The following is a 21,994-nucleotide window of genomic DNA, read 5'->3' on the forward strand; positions in this document are numbered from 1 at the left end:
CCTGGTGGAAGTTCTAATCTGGTATTGTAGTCGTTTTTGGCAACGTTTTTAATGGGCTTTTCTTCGTTTTGGTAACCATTTGCTTTTGGAAAGCTATTATAGCTCATCTCTAAATGTCTTCGAACTTTTTCGTGAACACCCATCTCTTCTTCCTCTGCGACCAGTTCGTTTTTATCCATTCCGAAGTAAAATGATTTACTCGGTTGATTTTGCTGGTTTCTGAAATCAAATTGTATTTTTAAAATGTATTACATATATTTTAAATACATAATAGTCTTAACTATGTATCTTACTTGTCCCAAGCTGAATCTTGCTTAACTCTACTAGGTGACTGCTCTGGAGTAGACTCTTTCCCAGATGCTTGTCCTCTATCATCAAGCTGTCTGCTTTCTCTCCTGTTTCTATTATTTTTTTCAACAGGAAGCACTTTAGTTCCATTAATTTTAGGAATTGACTTCATCTCTTCTTTCTTTTCTTCGTGGATTATCCTCGGAGTGCGTTCTTTCGTCTTGATTTGCTTGGATCGATCTAGCGTCACCATACTCGTCCTATTCGTCGTCCTCCCACTATTTACTTTAGTCTCAGTTTTTTCAATTTCTCTTCTATTCGAAGTTTTTTCTTTAGTCCCATTCGTTTTTGATACTGGATTTGATACTCTCTTATCCGATCTGTTGGTTGAATTTTTAGTTTCAGTTTTTTCTTGATTTTTGACAGAATCTGTGGTATCTCTGCTTACACTCCTCAACTTTCTAGTTGCCATAATCAATTCGGCTTGGAATTCAGCAGATGCGACACCGTTCGGTATTGGATTCTGTGGGGCAGACTTTCTGTTATTTTGTTTGGGATCTTCGAGGCGATCTTTCAATCGAACCTCCACTGGAGACTCCTCCCGACCGTTGAACTTTCTTTGATCTTCTAATAATGTTTTTCTATCTAAGTGCATTCTATTAACGCCATTCATTTGAGCATCTTGTATTAAACTGTTGTCGAAAGACTTTTCTCTTCTCAGCACGTCGTTTTCTATGCTTTGTTTTTTGAACCTCTCGGAGCTTCTGAACGCTTTGTTCATGTCCGTTTTCAGTTCGTTGGCTTTCGCTTTACCTCTGTACATGTTTTGCTGTGAATGCTTCGATCTGAGTTGTTCCTGCCTGCTGAAAGCAGTCTGTAAGATGTTCTCCTCCCGCTTGAGCGACATCTGAGTTTGCACCATGTCATCCTCTCTACTGCTGGGATATTTGAGGTATTCTTCCTTCTCGCGCGTGGGGGATCTCAACATCTTGTCCCGGTCTGGGAATCTGGACGGTTCGAAGATGTCGTTTGGATATGGCCTTATGTCTTCTTGTTCGTATGGCTTCAACATTGGTTGCGAGTGGCGAATGAATCCATTGCCCTTGTTGTCGTGATTGTGCTTAACGTTTTTCTTCGTCTCTGCTCGGGTTTTGAACAGACGTAGCTTTCTCGAAGGTGCCTGTGGCGGCTCGTAGGACTGTTGAGCTTTCCAAGAATCCGGAGACGAACCTCCCTGATCGTTCTGCAATGTTTTAATTGGACCAATCAATCAATTGTAACGCGTAAGAGGCAAGTTAAATTCCATATATGAGCATTACCTGTATGTGAGGTGGTGGTGGTGGTGCTTTGTACTTTTTCTTTAAATTCTTATTGGTTATTTTAGTTTTCGTTTGAGTTTCTTGACTATTCCTAAGATCAGGCTCGGATCCGAACCTTTTCGATTGCATTTCAAATGTTTCTGCAAAATAATAAAAATGCACTTTAAAATTATATCGTCCCTGAGTAACACCAAAGATATATCATTAATATCGACTTATATATAATTATGCATATTTAAGAACGCTAAGATGTGTGACATTTATTAAAGCTATAAGGACGAATGGTTTTGTTACATAATAAAACTATGTCAATATATTTAAGTACAAACCTTCTGGCTGATCTAAATGAAGGTGCGTGTGAGATCTATGCAAGGGATCTCTTTGATTCGATAAATATGAAAACCTAGAGGGTCTTTCCGTCTCGTAGTCTTGCGATATACTTTTAGACCTATAGACTCCATTCTAAAAATAATAAAAAAAAAACACAATCGTATTTAATGAGCACACGTAGCATTTTTCCCGATTCGTTGGAAATATATTTTTAAGATCATTGAATCTTCAGGTGGAAATTCACGTGGATATTTTTTGTGAATCTCTACATGAATATATCGTAGATAAGGTATAGAAATAAACCATACACTATACTATCATTCAAAACACTTGAATAATAAATAAGAAAAAAAAAAAGGATATTACATGTAGAGAAGGATCTCTATCGTGAGGTAGTGCGAGTGACAGCGGTCTTCTACCGCTGATGGTTCCCCCTGATTGCAGAATCGCCCCATTGTTTGTGCTTCTCAAACGTGGGTTCGTGTCGATGTCTGGCAGGACCTGAAATTTAATGTATATTTATGTAGATTTGTATACCTTATATATGTATAGTTTATAATAGAAGTGTTGTACCTTCAGGTGTGAAGCTTTCAATACGGGATCGCTGGGTAGAGAATGATGCCAGTGGGCAGGTTGACGAGCCACGGCACCCCCTGCACCCCCAGCTTGGGTGTGCGAACCACCGTTACCCATGCTGGTGTTTTTCAGTCATAGTATCTGAAATACAACAAAAAAAAAACAATTAAAATCAATGAAACGACCGTAAAAAAGCTCAAGTATATGTAAATATTTCAAAAATATGAAGAATATTATCGTTTAAGTTGAGTAGTGTAAATCGGTTTTAAGGTCATCAGACATATGCCTGGTATTAATATACTTATATTTAATTACCGATCTGCATTATAGTTTCAAAATATTTGTCAATATATAGAAGTGGATAATTTTTGTATGGAAGTCGCAAAGAGTAGAGGAGAGTGTTGAGGGGTAGTTTAATAAGATTATAACGTGGGAATATGAGAGAGAGAGTATCCACTGTCTAAGTACATTTGTGGGTGAACAATAGAGACCCCCGGATTAGGCTAACGTGACTCAGTAAGTGCCCGAACAAATGATACGCTGGAGTTCTCATAGACCCGGGCGAGTGCGTGCGACTCGCCAGGGTACACACGGTAGATCAGATTATTCTGGAGTGAGCGGTGGTTACGTGTGGACCTGCTGAATCATTGAATAAATACTTTTCTGATTTTATTTTAAATAAAAATCGATTAATTTAATGTGATTAATCTCATTTTAAAATATTTCTTATTATTATAGATAAGTAAAATATGAAATAACAAAATTAAAGAATAAAAAATGTGTGAGAAATTGCATATAATCGGGCGCAAAAAACTTTCAACTACAATCAATTGGCAAGACAATTATTACGTTCGCAAAATGTCATCGCATTTTTTAAATTTAATTTTAATGAAAATATTTTCCTTATTGAAAAATATAAAATAATGAATAAATTGGTATGTGTGTGCGAATTTGTGTTAATTTTAGGTGCGAAGTTCATTTTGGAAAAAGCTAACTCCGTTTACAATACTTACTTGTGTGAAATGAATAATTTACTTGCAAGTGTGACAGAATTTAATAATAGAAAACATCATAAATCTACGACTTTTCAGTGGCGTCGCGTGTCTACGTACATTGTATATTGACGTTGATCTTTCAGGTCTACATTTCCCTATCATATGTATGTATGTACATATGTATGTATATTCACTCATACGAATAGGAAACGGTCAGAATTTGATGAAAGCAATTTCATTCGCACGCCCGCGAACGCGAGAGTGAATAGCGAAAGGTCAAAAAGCTTTTATTAAAAAAATAAAAACGAGAAAATTCGATAGAGAATAATATAATGAAGATTTTACGATCTTTCACGGTCATATAACATGTGTGCGAGCGCTCGAACATGAGAACGATTTCGTCGATGATTAAAATCATCAAATAATTAATTATAATATACACACAAGACCGCAAACATACAAAACAATTACAAATACTTTCCCGGAAAGCGCACGGGACGATTTTCTAAATTCTGTAGTGACTTTCAACCTCTATTCTCTGTATGAAAGTATCTTTAAATTGATTTATCAGTATTTCCATATATAATATTAAGACAATATTTAATAAATTGCAAGGTAGTTCATTATAGCAATTAAAAACGACTCAATCTTTTTAATTTTTTTAAATCACCTTCCATTTACGTATTTAGTTCATCTGTTTTTTTATCTCAAGAATCATCTAAAATAATCTTGTTTTTAATTTCATTTTGAAGTATTTATTGACGTCCCTATTCTTTAATTTATTAAAAAAAAAAAAAATAACAATAAAGTGAGTCTGGTAATAAAGTTCTCAGAAAGTTGAACTAAAATGAACTCAAAAACTAAGTCGAAAATTTTTCTAACTAATCAATTAGTGCTGGATTTAGAATGAGACATAGAAGATTTTATAAGCTTAGACGAACAAATCAACAGATATTTTTCCAGTTTCACAAATTAATCAACAGGCTTACATGAATTAAGCATTTTTGAATGAATTAAGCATTTTTGTCTATTGCTCGTAATAGCTTTCCATAATCTCACCAGCTATGTAACATGTGTACATATATATGTATATATATATTAGCCAACGATACGGAATCGTCTTTGCAAGCATTTAAAATCTATTCATCTACTTTTCAACCCACCAGTGAAACGTCACGTTGGAATTTAGACATCATCGATGAAAAGTGTTCCGTTTTTTCATCGAACCATTATTCTGTGTAGTGTCGAAAAATCGTGATTCGGCCAAGGTGATACGATCGAGGTTGTGCGATATTAATCCGACGGATTCGTTCATGACATTAGTCCAAGAAAAAGAGAGTTAACAACACTCGACCCGAAATGTCACACTTTTGACCGAACGTTTCAATAGCGCAATTACTATACCATTGTTGCGAGCTACCGTTGCCTCGTCCAAAATATAGCCAGAAGTAAGAAACAGAAGTGCATTCACATATACATACATATATATGAAGTGATATTATTATAAATGCACTTCTATAGACGAGGTCTAATTGGGTCGCGTGTTTTTATAGCAATTTCCCCGCTCGTCGTTCTTCGCCACTGTCCGAGAAATCGTTTACCTCGATTCGATAATAGCCTCCATCTTATTCGCAAATGCACTCGGAGAAAATATATATATGTATATATATTAAATATGTAGCTTTCGCAGACTCGCCATCGTCGCTGATTTCCGAGTGAGTCATTTTATACATTTTTTACGGCTTTCGAAACATAAATTGATGAGTCAATGGTTTTTTTTCAGTGGAAATAGGATCGAATACAATGGGTTATTGAACTGCTTTGGGAACGAGTCATTTATTTTATTGATTTATTAAACACTAGTGAAATGGTTTATGAATTCGTGTACTTTGAGTGCTGACTTATTTTCGGTCGCGCTTAAAATTTCGCCAACATTTCTAATTAGAATTATTTAGAAAGAATTATTTAGAATTATTTAAAAATTGTAGCTAATCCAAACAAACCCTAGATGACTACCGCCGAGGATTTCAAGAATTAAAGGTGTGTTTAGACTCTCTAATATATATAATATATCTAATATATCTATCTATGACACGGATTAAACGACCGTGTTTACTTTGTACATGGTAGTATTCGTGTTTACTTTGTACATGCTCAAAATGCAACGCCTATCGGCGTTTTTCAGACCCATGGAATTGTTGGCAAAACTCCGATCGGCGTTGGTTAGCATTCAAACGGTTAAAAGTGAGCATCGACTTTAGAACTGTCAGTTGCGAATCGTTGTGACGTATGGTATGACATACGGTTAGCCTTTTACATAAATATGTACATGTATATTACAGTCCATTTATGAACATACTAGATTGTTCATACACGAACTATCGCTTAAGTCAAAACCTTTGATATATCAAAACGCCAAGTATTAAACAAGGAAATCCTCTGGAAAATACATTAAAACGTTGCTATAATTCCAGTTTCCGCATTTTTTTTTAAATATTTTGTAATCAAATATATGTACACAGAGGATGGGGCAAACATTAGAGAATATTTATGCATGTAGTTTATGCATGAAAAAAAAAACATAGTTCGTTTGTCATTTTTTTTCAAATAAATATTTTACCATGATTCCATTACGGGTTTTACCCCTAATTAGCACATATGGTATTAAACTTGTACATATAAAATTTATATATATATTATAAATTTGAAATCTAATTCAAATAGTGGTGACAAACGTAGGTAGGATAGTTTTGCCAATTTGCTGAGGAACCATTTCGACGAAGAAACCAGAATAATTGGCAAACTCTGATATAAAGCAATCGATTTGGAATTAAAAATACCCAAGAATGATTAGCAGCAATGCAGAAATACTCCGAATAAATGCTTTTCAATCGAGATCAAGCTAGGGCTTGAACACGGGAACTTCTAAATAGCATTAACGCTAGCACCGAGCTATACTGCTAGAAATTTTGTGTACACTATATACATATGTATGTATATCTGACCAGATTGGTTTGTATGCGAACAAACTAGTATATTTATGATTGAGCGAAATGTACACTTGGACTGTAACATAAACATAGATATCGGAATTGCTCGGCGTTGCCCGAGAAGTGAAAGTTGAAAAGAGTAAAAAATGGAACTACATACTTTGGGTCTTTCATATGGGGGCCTAAGTTTGACTACCATGACATTGTATACTAAATGTAGAGTTTCCAATTTGCAAACTGTGGATTTGGGTAGCGGATAAAAAACCAGCAATACTAATTTGTTGAATCGTTTAGACATGTTCATTAAATACATAAAGAAATTCAATTATAACATCTTCTTCCGTCGTATTAAATATACAATAATCCAATCAAATATAATTCCATACCTATATAGTAAAGTTGTTTAAAATTGAAAATGCAGGATACATTAATGGGTCAACAGTTGTTGCTGCACGTGTTTCAATCAGTCGCATCAATTATAGAGACGATTCACCGCTCGTACAGACTTCGTCTACGAAGAAAGTATGCTGAACTCAGATTGGTGACGGAATATCATATGATTCATAAGCATCGTTCGACACCTGAAGCTTTTCCAATCTAATTGATGGCGTTTGAGTATAGAAATGTGTTACTTTCGCGTACTAAATAGCATACATACATATGTATATGAATTGCATTGATGATTGCATCTGATTATAGAAAACCAGACAAATTCTTATGACACATGCTACATACACATTATACATTTAAATAGTATAATATTATAACTCTCTAATCTATTTACTTACAAACACACAAAAAAAAAATAAGTGTGCAAGTAACGCACGCATACCAAATGCACTTGTATCGAGGTTGACAATTAATTATGCATAACGTATGAGAAATGTCACGCGACAGGTGGATTCAAAATTGATGTCCGCTTCTAAATAGCGTGAACACCATTAAGGCCTCTATTAATTTGCGCAATTTGTATGGAGATTTGACGAGAGAAGTTCGATGTTAAGCACCAATATTGCTATGCAGACAATGCAAGTAGACAGGTAGGTCAGGCTGTTTGTCCTATAACACGGTTTTTTGGTTTCGTATTGTAAGAAATTGTGCTATACACGATTATCACATTATCATTATCACGATTAAAACACATATATATTTTCACTAATATAAAAATAAAGTGAAAAGTGTTATAAGGGCGATTTTATTGCATTACATGCAGTGAAACTGTTATTGTCAGGGAAATTATAATTTCACTAGTACGATTATAATTTAATTATAATTAAGACTAAAGCAGTGAGTACGAATATAACTAGAGGTAGGACCGGAAGCGTGCTTTTTCCAGGATACAGGGCGTTTTGGGTCTATTTTCCAGGAAACAGGGCAAACTACAAAGCTAGAGAGCATAAAAAAAGGTTCATCATAAAAATGAACAATGTACGTGAAAAGTTGGTCCGCTCTTTAGATATAACAATAGAATTACAAATTAATTTCTCAATGTCAGCGAATTTGTAATTCGAATTACAATTCGAATTACTAACAACCTAAACTTAAATAAATAAAACGAACCCTAAATCAACCTAAAATTAAATAAATAAAACAAACTTAACTTAACCTAACCTAACCTAACCTTAAATAAATAAGGGTTGGCTGCCAAGATATTATGATGTGTTTCCTTCCGCATCCAGTCCTTCACTAATAGGGACCAGTGAAAATTTAATTGGATATGATTTCACTGAACTATACGCAGTGGAAATGTGACTGGTTATGAATTCACTAAAATGTCAGTGACAATTATAATTTCACTGTGACATATATACTACTATATACGAGTATTTGAATGAAACTTTATCACACTGATTCATTGTCGGTTCATAGTTGGAAAAAGACGACTTTCAAAGTTATGGCGGGTACTAATTTCAATAATAATTATAATGAAATAAAACCAGTTTATAATATAAACTATTTAAAAGTGACAGGTGTACATGAATGTTTGATCGATAGATAATTCACTTTCTATGCAATTTTTGATAGACCAATTAAGTCCATACTTAGTGGAAAATGATTGTGATTTTAATTGCATTATTCCTTTTAAGGATCATATTATAATACAATAAAATATTGAAAGTTGTATTTTTAAATTAGGTCGACTTTGGAGAGTGATCTTTTACATATGTATCAAATAGGGGCAGCAACATATTATTAAGCTTGAATTTGGTTTAAAAATTTGAATAAAAATTATTATAAATTAAAACAAATTTAACTGCAATCGAATGCATGAAACGAAATTAATTAAAATACAAATGAGTAGAAAGCGATAGGCGTATACGTGTTAATGACTTAACTTTAAAAACAAACAACCTAGAAAGTTAAAATTTGGCACAAATACTAAGAAAAAACTGAAAATATTTGTGTTAATGTTATATTATGAATGAATTAAAGGGCTAAAATTCATCAAAAAAGAAAAATAATGTTTGGAATCACAATTATTCATATTAGTCATATAAATACTATTAGAAATCCCATACATTATTTTTGAATTAATAAATTATTTTATTACACACACACGCATGTATGTGTCACAAGGCAACATACATATACATACAGTTAAATTATTTTTGTACACATACATACATACATATATTAGTACTAAACTTTTTTCGAACATAACAGGAGATACAATACAATTGAGACATCTATGGATAATCAACAAAATTTTCGATACTCAGAAAATTTGCGAGAAATGCATTACGTAGGTAGCATATTTTTATAATATTCAACAAATTCTTGATGCTAATAACTCGAATTTATGAGAAATTGAGGGGGAGGAAACCGATTTATTGGATCCGCCACAAAAACCCAGTTAGACAATTCCGGAAAGTTTAACAGGAGACGATCGATCTGTGCTTTTTAATGACCACAAGATCTTACTAGCAGCATATTTGGCCAGGACTTGAACCCACTACTGGTATGCTCTACCAGTGCACTACGATGTATAAGAAAAGTAGCATTTTATAAGATTCAACAAATTCAGTATGCTAATAACTCGAATTTACGCTAAACTGGTGAGGAGGATACCAACTAATTAGATCCGTTACAACAATTAAGCTAGAAAAAATGAAAAAAATCTAGCAGAAGAGGGTCGATCTGTATTTTTTTAATAACCACAATATCTCGCCAGCAGTGGATTTGGCCGGGACGTGAACCCATGACCTCTGTCTATTATTATTAGTATTATTAAACCACGCATCAGCTGAGATTATTTTGTGCATGCGCTCTACGATTTTGCGTCAACTATTCTCGACCAACTTTGACAGTCGTAAATGATCTACTATCCATGCGGTTGCAATATTGAATCACTAACACCAATTTGTTTTGACACTTTTGATGATTTATTACAAGTTTCGAAGACGGTTTGTTGAACATAATTAAAATTCAAAATTTGGACATGTTGTTATGTTTTTCTCCTGACCGAATGCCCCGTTTCAAAGTCGCCGCGCGCCACTGGTATAAAATTGGATCGCAATTAAGCATAGTGAGTAAGTTTACGTCCAACACGTGTCACTTGTGCTTTTAACCGTATAATTAAATTTGTGTTTTATTGCACCGGTTTTAAAATTATTGTTAAACGCCGAGACAGACAGAGATGAAGAGGAGGAGGAGAGAGAGAGAGTGATCATTCAGTTTTTCAATTTAACCCATTAACCTTCATACATTCTCAATCGAAACGATTAAATTCGATCGCTCACAGCGTAATAGTCACGTTTTACACACTCAAATCGACTATTGTTTTTTTTTTTTGCGAAAAAGTGGTACAAGTCCATAACAGTACGAAACAGTGAATGAAACTTCATGAAATCATTCTATTAGAGCAAATTTGAGCTCGTCGATATCGGCACAAATTTTCAAACGAAATTCTGCAAAAATGATTCAACCAGTATGAGTATATTCCATTGACATAACTTCGAGGATCTCTTTAATAAATGTACTCAGTAGCAAATGTATACGATGCAAGTAATGAAGCAGGTCAGATTACCACGAAAATGGGTTCAGATAAATATGCAAGCCGAGGCAAATTGTCAAACAGGATATTTTAATTAATTGTTTTGTTAAATGTAAGTAGCTTTCTTGTGACGACACATAGTTGGTGACAAAAGTTACTTGTTTGAAATTGAAATTTTAGGTTACGTTATGCAATTTGAGACATTGGTTTGGATGTATAGCTCCGTGGACCTATTTATTTTAACTATCTATACCAGGAAGGTCTAACAGGTAGCCCCCTTCCTGGCCAGAAACATTGTACATTTGATACAAGTATTATACAAAGTAAATATATACATATCAATTTACACCCACAGAGACATCTATGATCAAATTTGTAAATTTGCAGTATCTTTAAACAATTCAGTAAAATTCAGCAAAGACATCAATTAACATTCACAGATACATTAATGGTCAGATTTGTAAATTTGCAGCATTTTATACAATTCAGTGAAATTCAAGATTGCTGAAAACTCTAGATTTGCGAGAAAATGGGTAAGGTTGCCAATTTGTTGGAACCGTTTCAACGAAAATCAGACAAATTTGTAAACTCTGATAGGAAACGATCGACCTGGAGTCACAAACCCAAGATCTGGCCAGCAGAAACCAGTGGGATTTGAACCCGTAACCACTCTGTTTAAGGCATTATATGCTAACCACTAGTCTATTCTGCTGGTTATGTATGTACATATTTCATGCGACAGCATCAGAGGTCCAGACCACTAAGATAACTCATTAGGAGAGGGTACTGTAAACTTATCTGACGATGCACGTGAATCCTCACCAGCAGATAAATTTTCTACTACTATACAAGTTGCCAAGAAGTCTCTGTTTCATGCAGGCTACTGCGGAAAATGTGACGTCATTGATTATCTAACTTGATTGAGATTTAATCCGCATGTTACCTAATATACCTATTTCCTGATGATAAATTTAAATTGGCTTTCATCTTTTAAAAATACACGAAGGTAAGACCAGTATTCTGCATGACCACATATGATACTTCAACTTCTTTTAACTTCATCTTACCTAACCTAATCCAACCGCTTTAAAAGCAATTACTATTACCAAAGTTTGCCTAGAAGATTCAACAAGTTGTATTTGACTTTAATATACGCGTAGGTTGATATATGTATGTATGTATGTATGAGGTTAATCGGGATTATCACCGGTTTTAAGCCACGTGTCCCAGTGTCCCGAACGAACCTTTCGGGACGCCCAAAAGTCCCAGTTTTTAAATTTTTGTATTATGCATACTTTTTAAACAATTTCAAAGGGACAAATTGATGGATTTAATAAAGAAGTAGCAATATTTTATGAAACATTAGACAATAAATACCATTAAAAAAATATTCTGTGTTTTCCTGGATGACCTTGGAAAAAAATACCAGAATAGAATATTGAAAAAAATATTATAGCAAATGATACATATTTGTTCAATCAATATATATATATATATATATATATATATATATATATATATATATATATATATATAATAAGAGAATTACAACCTACAAATTAGAATGGAAACTAGCTGTAGAAAAATGGGTATATTTAAAAAAATATTTTCGCAACGTAATATAAATTAAAAATTAAAAAGGACCTACATGGCAGCCCAAGCGAGCCAAAAGCTCGGGGAGAGGAAAAAACTAAGTGGTCTAATATTGTTGATTTGACTTAGAAGACATCTGGCAACTCTATATATGAATGTACATATATGTATATCATTCAAACTTGTCTACTATTTCAGCGAATATTTACATGTACGTGGACGTAAGGAAGTTTTGGGTATATTGGGTGGTGCTTTTTTCCAGCGAATGGCGAGTGCAAGATAACTCAATTTGCTGCCGGTCATTATGTCGTCTGGTGCGTGATCGACACGGTCACAAAGAAAAGGTACCTCGATGAGGAGGAAGAGGAAGAGGCAGATAAAAAGAAGAAGAAATAAAAAGAAGTGTGCGGTAGTAGTTGGTGTGAGCGGCGGTCATTTGTCATGGAAGACAGGCGCCGCACCGGGTCGACAAACCTATCTGTCCACATTGTTTGGGATGATTTTGCCCAGTGGCATTGAACCCAGTGTCTGCTGGACACTGGACTGGTCGTCGCAGATGATTTCCTAGATCTAATTGAGCCATCAAGAGTTCTGGTGGCAGTTATGCAATCGAATCCAGCATCAAGAGTGTTTTTTGTATATGGATATGGTTAAGCTTTTCAGTACTGGACTCCACTATTCCACGACTCATAGTTTAGGTTTACGTCTAATAATTCTTTAACTTCAACACATATGAGCTGTTACAATTGAAAGGGTCATAAATCCACTGTTCTTAATTTCGAGAAATAACTCCCAAAACATTAAATATAATGTTATGCGTTCAACAATATTTAAAAATACTGGTGGTTTGTAATACGTTTATTCAGCTATTCCGAAATTATGAAGATATTGAATCTAAATATTCTAATTGAATGTGATGTATGAGTGGAATTTTGATCTTCTCTATTCCATTTGTGCCACGCAGGGATGTTTTGAATAAACGTACATATTACAGGCCACCAGTATTTTTAAATATTGTTAAACGCAAAACATTATATTTAATGTTTTGCAAGATATTTCTCAAAATGAAGAAAAGTGTACTTATGCCACATTCAATTATAACTTAATATGAATGAGTGGTATTTTGATCTACTCTCTTCCATTTGGGCCTTTCAGGGATGTTTTGTATTTACGGCTGGTTCTTATACATTGGTGCTGGCTATAGGTGCAAGACATTCCCTACTTTGTATTTTATTATTTGATATTTTTATTTTATCTACTATTATTCTAATGCTAATGTTTTTTTATGATTATGTATAAATATATTATTTTATGTGTATTTATGTATATATATTTTTATTTTTCTCATTTATCTCTATATTGTTTCCACCTTTGCTGCACATTAGGGACTCCTGTAATGCCACAACGGTCCAAACTTAAACTAAAAAATAAATAAAGATGTAAAAATTTGTGAATACAGTCAAAACAGCAATAGTGTTTTTGGAACTGAAAATTGGAATTCCACCACTCATATATATTATACCATTGTGAAAGGATTCTATCAACTTTTTATAATTTAGAATACTGGGAAGATAGTATTGATTGGTCTTTATGATATTTTAAAATGCAAATCCTCAATCCTGCTATTGATTCATAGTGGAAAGCTTCATTTTAGGTATATAAGATTCTCATTCATGTAAATGGAAGTAATGTACATGTAAATGGTCAATACCTTTGTCTATACATAAATATACATATCAATATGGTCCTTATTTCGTTGCAAAATTTGGATTTTTTGATTTTGACATTTCCTTTCATATATTGTACAAAAATATATATAAAAAGTCCTTACTGTATGGTTAGATTTATTGAACAAAACTACAGACATAATGAATTGAAATTAAAATAGAAAATTTTTCTTTTCTACTTTCGTGTGAAAAAATTGGAAAATTCTTCAAATTTTTAAATAAAATACCAAAAAAAAAAACTAGTAATACCATACAAACATATTTAAATTAAATTTTCGATAAATTTTCCATAAGAAAGTACATTTCAATCGAGATGTATAAGTAATATGTAAAAATACAGAAATACATACATACATATATGCACAAAACGTAAATAACGACAAGAGTGCAAGATTTTTCGATTCGAATTAAAATACAATACAAGTGGAAAACTCACTTCGGAAAAACCCACGCATAGTTCGATAAAATGCCACGATCTATCGCACGCTTCATCCACAATAGGAAACGATTACGCGAAAATTACGCAACCGATACGACGACGCGACACACATGTTTAGAAGCTATGAATCTTTTATTAAACCTTTTTTACATCTCTTAAACATTCCGCGGAGAGATTGCACAACACTTGCGTCACTTTTGCGTTAGGCGTTTCGAACGAGCAATTAGCCGACAATGTGCGAAATTTGCAATTACACTTTTGACCCATTAAGATGCATTTCCGCCATTTCATTTTCATTTTTTCCCCCATGAAAGTGTGGTTTTGTAAACATTTAAATGCGTGTTTATTTGAAGCTTTCAACACCATCGATTCGTCTGCGGCGTGGAGTTAATTAAAAAGTGCTCGCAACTTTTTACATTGATTGATGACGTACCAAAATATGAGTAATTTGATTGTGAACACAATCAATCAACGTCATTAGTATGATACGCTCTGTGTGTAATTTTATCAATCGTAAATTACGAACAATATTAGGGTTTTGTATTATTTAATAGATACACGTACATATGTATGTAATTTTCAAAATTATTTTCGTAGCTTATTAATTGGAATAATTTTCGTGAATATTATTTTGAATTGACTGAGAGCTATTTTGGTAATAATTCAATATTGTTACGTAAGTTAAATAAACAAGTTTTTATATTAAATTAATATGAGAAAATTTCAGTTTGTCAGTTTGAATTTAATGTAATTAAATAATAAATTTTGAATGAGATACAGATCAAAAATTCGTACCAACGAATAACGCAAACCAACCTATTTCATTTTTGTTAAATTAAAAATACGCAGCATGAATCAAATTTACGTAATTAATTTTATTAATGTGCAAATGAAATGCAGCTGATTAATGACATGTATCTTTTCATAATATATTTTATTTACAAATACGCTACATGAAATAATAAGATTATTAATGTTACTATAGATCTGATCCACAAACAGATTTATTCTTATATTATTTTCACCACTCACATTCAATTTAGAATATGCATATTGTTGATAGATTGCACTCGAGTGGATATGGCTATTTTCCTCATAAATTTTGGAAAACTGATATGATTTCCAATCACAGACAAAGATTTGAAGCAAATTGATATGTCCATGATTGTATGTATTGATGACATTGAATTCGTGACTGAATCGATTAGATATAACAATAACTACTTTCCCGAAAGAGTTCACTAAAACAATATGAATTTGCGATTTGATCTTTCGTATAGTTTTTAATGAGAAGGCATTGATTGAAAGAATCAAATCTTAGCTGAAACAAAGTAAAGATCTTTTGAATTATTTATAAAGTTACGTAAACCAGCAACATAGCTCAGTGGTTAACGTGTAATGCTTTCAACCGAGTGGTCATTAGTTAATCCCTGGCTCGGTGTTGTTGGCCAGACCTTGGATATATGTATGTGACTCCAAGTCTATCGTTTCCTATCAGAGTTCGTTAATTTATCTGACTTCATTGAAACGGTTACACCAAATTGGCAAAAACCTTCTGTATTTTGTATTTTGCAAAATTCGAGTATATGTATAGCATTTCAAATTTACAGATATTATAAATATGCTATTTTTCGAAATATTAGTATTATCGAATTTGTCCATAGATGTCTCTATGATACTGTATAAACATAATTGCTTATCGATAATTGACCAAAAAGCGCATTGGGATTTACCTGCTAGACCTTCCAGGTATATATCGATGACTTGGTGCACAAATGTCGTATGTCCATTTTTGATTGTACCGAATTTTAAGTTCGTAGATGGTAGAATAATTCAGGCTTTTCCTTTTGAGGTAATTTATGTATACCACATAAATTACCTTGAAAGGAAAAACCTGAATTATTCCAGCATCTATAAACTTAAAATTCGATAGAAATTCAAAAATGGACAATATCTGTGCATTAAGCCATCGATTTGTACAAAAATAAAAATGTAAAACGAATACTTATTGATCCAGTATGCAAATTTACAGCTTAAAACCAACAAAGTTGGTACACCAATTTATAATATTCTAATAATAAAGGTAACAAATTTTCCTGAATAAGTTTTTTTTTTTTTTTAACTTTCATTAGCCACTAGCTACATAGGGCATTTTGACTAGCCTGATAATACATTTCTAAAATGCGATTAAGATTATTATTATCTAAATCTATTTTGGGTAGATAATATAAAATTATTTAATACAATCAGATCCAAGTTCATCGAAACAATTTTGAAGTGCTTTCTCAATATATTTTTTAGCGGCAATGGCTAAGAGCATTCACACAATACTATTCGATAGCTACCAATTAGCGAGCGGCCTAAAAAGCACAACCGAGTTTACATTTCACACGCCGCCAGCCGAAGACAAATATGTCAAAACAGTGTGTATTGTGTGGTTCTAAAATGAAGGAGTGTCGTCTTAATAAATGAAAGAAGTGTCACGGTGACGTCGAGATCGACACATGTCACGCGACAGGTTCGAATCGAACGGGACAAAAAAAGGGAAAAATCGATACTGGAAATTCAGGTACTCGACTTTCTACCCACACCGAGGCCTTATAAGGTCTTCAGTACCTTACCGGACCCGAGGACCGGAGGACCGGACCTCTAGCTGTTTCGCACGATGTTAATTTCGCAAAGGGAGAGACGTAGTCGTGTCGTGCCTGAGGCATTTCGAGACCCAACTCGATCTTATCTTCGATTGATGAATCGTCAAAAAGTAGGTCTTTGTGTCTCCACAGTCACTGTTCAGAACAACTTCAGCTTTTGTGCGCATTTTGATATCTGGAAAAGTCGTCAAAATGAAGATCTCTAGGTATTTTTCAATCCAATTTATCAATTGAGTCATATTTCAGCTATAATTTCCATCAATCAATCGTCTGGATATTGGTTTCTTGTTGAAATGGTCTCATTTATTAGTAGAACACTTCCAATAAATGAAATCTTATGTATTTAATGACCAATCGCTTAATCTGACAGTTTGCATTGAGAGTCCAAATTTATCTGTTTATTTCATATTTGATTTCATACCATTCAAGATCAAAATTTTTGCATTTCAACTGAAGTATATTAATTTGGATGGAATATTGATTTTTTTAAATTTCATTTCATAGAACATGAACACTTGCCTTTACAGATCGCTCTAAAGCGACGAGTTCACTTAAACATATACAATACAATCAATCAATATAACTAAGCATTTTATACAATGCGAATTCATACAAACATCCACAGTGACATCTATGTAGAAATGTTTGCAGCATTTCATAATCAAATTGGTGAACCTCAAGACGCTGCATAACTTAAAATTAGCAAGAGAGATACGGAAGGGGACGTAAATTTTTATAAGAACCGTTTTAATGAAAATCAAAAAAATTGGCAAACTCTGGAGTCAAAAACCAAGGTCTGGCCAGCAACGAGACTCTAGTGAGACTCGAACCCGTGACCACTCTGCTCGAAAGCATAATATGCTAAACAATAGTCCACATCGCTGGTTGAATGGAAGACTTATTAAATTATAAATTTAATTATAATTAAGGTAGTTTGTATCTCGAATAAATAAATAGATACAAAAGTCAATCAAACATTTGATAATCAATACTTTGTCGACAATTACGGAGTAACATTGCGTTACTTCATACAAGGGTATTGAACAGTATTGGCTAGATTTGAATATTAATTCAATTTACTATTGATACCATTATATGCCTAAATGACACTCCTCTCCATTAGTATTATGAATCTAAAAAAAAATCGTTAAAATGAAGACTTAACTACCATACAGCACAAAAAGAGCTCAAATATTGAGTATCATTCCGGGAAATTCCCATAAATCATTGGACATGACCCACTATTTCCACTTGAGATTAGCATATCTAAATACACGAGCTCATACTTATATTATAATATACGAAATTATAATATGAAAAATACAAATTTCATTCTGTTTTTCATTGCTTTGTCTAAGACGCGTCACGCTCTGTTTACAGTCGACTCTTATTATAATATCATCATCATGCGATACCAGTGCGAAATAGGGTCATACATTTACTACGAACGTCATTGTAATAACATCACATTACACGAATATGTACGAATTATCCCTTTCGTTGACGTACATATGTATTTCGAGCAAACACAACGCAGTAGGAGAATGAAAAAATAAAATCCGAGAAAGTGAAAAGCCAACGTACGATAGTAATTTATACGATGTTCTTGTTACGACAGTCACGATAGCGATCTCGTTTCGCGCACAGTTCAAAAGCGAGAAAAAACGGGTACTTGCTGAAAAGCAATTAGCATATTGATTGAGTGGGATTTTCACCGTTCCCTTTTATTCATTATATATTTTTTCATCGCGTCCGAAAGAGGAAAATGCCTCTTCGATGTGCGACTTTCTTTTAATTGTGAATTCAATGTGTGACCGTGGCCCGGTGAACGTACCTTTCGGGGACACCTGCTCGTGCCAAATATGCACGTTTTCCTTCGTTCCATAGCATTCTATTATGCCTTGGTCCATTCTATTGTATTTAATAAGGGACAGTGTGTCACTAGCTAGAAGCGGCTTTCTAGAAAATCGTACTGCGATAATCATTAACTTCGGTTAAAGATTTAAAATATAGGTGCTTATAAAGTTTGCACAAAAAATGTTTAAAAGCATTCTCAAAATGCCACTCAAACTACATACATACATATAAAGTGCAATTACATATCAACATATGAGCCGTTATATTTGTAAGTGGCGTAAGTTTACTTTTATTTATTCCAAGAAATATCACGCAAAACATTAGATATAATATTTTGCGTTTTACAATATTTAAAAATACTTCTAATAAGTTGATTCTTCTTTACGAGATTCTGGAGATATCAAATTAAAAGAAGTGATAAAAATTTGTGAATTAAGTCAAATTGAAATAGTGTTTTTGGAACTGATAATTGGACTTCTGTCACTTGCAAATATGGCTGTTCATATACAATGTAGCTGTATTGTCCAGTATTGGATTTTTTCAGAAAATTTTGTATTGTTTGGTCAAAATTAGAGTACTATGAGATAGTAAATCGAAAACTATAGATTTACACAGTGAACAAACAAATAATTTATTTATTTAAGTTTAAGTTATGGCCTTTGTGGCATTAAAGGATGATATATAATATAAATCCCTAATGCACCACATTGGTCGAAAATATAAAATAGAAGAGAGAAAAAATTATACAGACAAAAATAGATTAATAAATAATCATTAAAAACATTAGAATTAATAATAGTAGATACAATAAAAATATCAAATAAACAGAATACATAGCATGGAATGTCTTACATTTACAGCCAGCACCGAAATATAAGAACCAGCCGTAAATACAAAACATCCCTGCCAGGCCCAAATGGAAGAGAGAGAAGATCAAAATTCCACTCATACATCACATACAATTGTAAAAATAAGGATGAGCGTAGGCTAACAGACAAATAGGTTAAAATAATCTCCGATAATTTACGCTCACTAAATTGGAAAATATCACATTCAGGCAATAATAAAGAAGCACATAAAGAAAGCTGCATAAAAAAATATAATATATTCATCCTGAGAAGATAATAGGTTTTGAATTCAATATTTAATACGAATCTGTATCCAATTATTATTCAAACTTAAAGCTCGAGACGAGCGTTGAATATTTTCAAAACGAAATAAAATTTCACGAATGCTTTAATTGGTTTTTACAATCCACGGTATTTAATTGATATACACGGCGTCATTGAAGATTCCGTTAGGTCACGTACGCCACATTAAAAATCATCATATATTATTAATCACCAGTCACAATTAATTTTCCGTTGAAAAATAATTGTGACTGGTACGAACCGCGTAATGGCTAATTCAATAATTCGAGATGGTTGTTTTTTACTGTCAATGTTCGACGACGACGACGTCGAATTATATACTTGTATCGATACGAATCGAGAGATTGCTTTCGTTAAACGCAATTATATATTTGCACAGATCAAAGAAAATGACATTGAGCTTTCACCAAAACGCAATCGCGCGGATAGAACATCACTGAGATATAATTTTAGATGTATTTAACATTTTTTTTTTTAATAAATATTCACTAGCTAAATAAAAGCAAAGTATTTAGTACTATGTAGAGTATAGTAAGTTTTTGAATTATATCACTCAAATGATAATCACTGAATATCAAGTGAACTTCAACACGTTGTCGGACGTAATCGGCCATTTTCCTTAGATTTTTTTTAATTTATGAAATTACAGAACTGTTGGCTTCCAATAGGATGGCACACAACTTGATGGATGCGCAAAGCACAAAATTCCATGCAATTCATACAAGAAATACTCTCGCAACATGTCATCTCTCATTCCGAAGATGTTGCTTAAGCCTCCACGCTTGTTCGATTTATATCAGCATGTGAATTTTTCCTGTAATATGAAAGTACATACATTTTATTTACCAGGAAAATCCAATAGACAAACCCAACGCGCCATCTTAGCTAATATATAAAAATATATTACAATGATTCCAAATAAAAATTACTATAAAAAAGTGTAAATAAAGTCGACAAAGACATTGTTTCTGACTAGAATTGGCAGAAACAAAGTTCTGGGATGAAATTAACTAAGCTTTTGAGAGCTTAAGGTCAAACAGAACCTCTGGAATGTAACACTCACCCCCTAAGGATTTACATATATAATATTCTTTCCAATTTGACCGCTCCTATGAGATGTTAAATAGCTAAACCCCTATTCATCAACATCATAAATTCACTCGGAAATAAATACGGGTAGTGCAAAAACTCTCCCATATGAGGTTGTCGCCCTGAAACTATCCAGGAGTTGAAAGAATACATCCGAGGGGAAATTCAACGAATTTCATGGAAAATGAGAACGTTCTACAAGGTGGTGAGTTCACTTGAAAACATGATCTTGTGGCGTGGTTCTGTTATTATATGTACATATGTAGTTAGTGAATTAACTGTCTAATTGTTTACACCCCATCCTGTATATATTCAATTTGAAAATAGCTTCCCTGAAACATATTCTGCTCCACATATATACACGAAACGTGCTGAAAAACGCGTTCACATTTCGCATACGCCATTCAGAAGCGGGTCGGGCGATGAGAACCGAGTCGACTTATACATACATACAAATATATTATACGTAGGATGCACACATCTCTGTGTAGGCAGAGGTAGAATATACCGTTGCCGATGCATCGGCCGAACGAACAATGCACTCGTCGTTGATGCAGGTTAGTGCCGTGATGCAACGAGCCGTTATGCGCGTTGCGTCACACCGTCGCATCTCTCCTGTCATATTCGCACTCGACCTTTCTAGATTTGCGGAAGTTGCCTGTCAGCTGCTGCTTGCATCCAACACCCTTATAGCAGCTCCGAATGAAGACCTCTAGTATCTTCTTGAGTTCCGATCTACATATATACATATAAAATATGCCTGCTTTCTTCTTGTGGGTACCATTCTAGTACTTATTTTGTTCGATTGCTATTCTTTCAATTGTTTGTTATGCGTATTTCAGACTTTTCATTTGTTCTGTTAGGTTATACATACTACCAAGATGTTTCCTTTCTCAGTCAGTTTGCACAATAGCTTGCTTTATTCTCTTGAGTTACATTTTAGTCCTTACTTCATTCAATTGTTATTCTTTCAATTATATATTACACCTATGTAC

General features: G+C 33.5%; 2 protein-coding genes across 2 annotated transcripts in view; both read right to left on the bottom strand.

Moving 5' to 3' along the window:
* LOC143915157 (uncharacterized) overlaps positions 1-21,994 on the bottom strand; it is a 510,169-nt gene that overhangs the window by 193,688 nt on the left and 294,487 nt on the right. The window lies entirely within an intron of this gene.
* Positions 1-21,994, bottom strand: part of LOC143915135 (uncharacterized) — a 129,344-nt gene that overhangs the window by 17,127 nt on the left and 90,223 nt on the right. Inside the window, exons 3-8 of the mRNA XM_077435578.1 lie at positions 2,511-2,654; positions 2,304-2,438; positions 1,937-2,069; positions 1,608-1,747; positions 294-1,531; positions 2-219 (exon numbers count right to left, since the gene is read on the bottom strand). Of these exons, the coding sequence (XP_077291704.1) occupies positions 2-219; positions 294-1,531; positions 1,608-1,747; positions 1,937-2,069; positions 2,304-2,438; positions 2,511-2,630 (1,984 nt within the window). The 5' untranslated portion in view covers positions 2,631-2,654. The remainder of the gene's footprint in view (position 1; positions 220-293; positions 1,532-1,607; positions 1,748-1,936; positions 2,070-2,303; positions 2,439-2,510; positions 2,655-21,994) is intronic.

Source organism: Arctopsyche grandis, chromosome 8 (assembly GCF_051622035.1).
Source record: "Arctopsyche grandis isolate Sample6627 chromosome 8, ASM5162203v2, whole genome shotgun sequence".
NCBI classification, from domain to species: domain Eukaryota; kingdom Metazoa; phylum Arthropoda; class Insecta; order Trichoptera; family Hydropsychidae; genus Arctopsyche; species Arctopsyche grandis.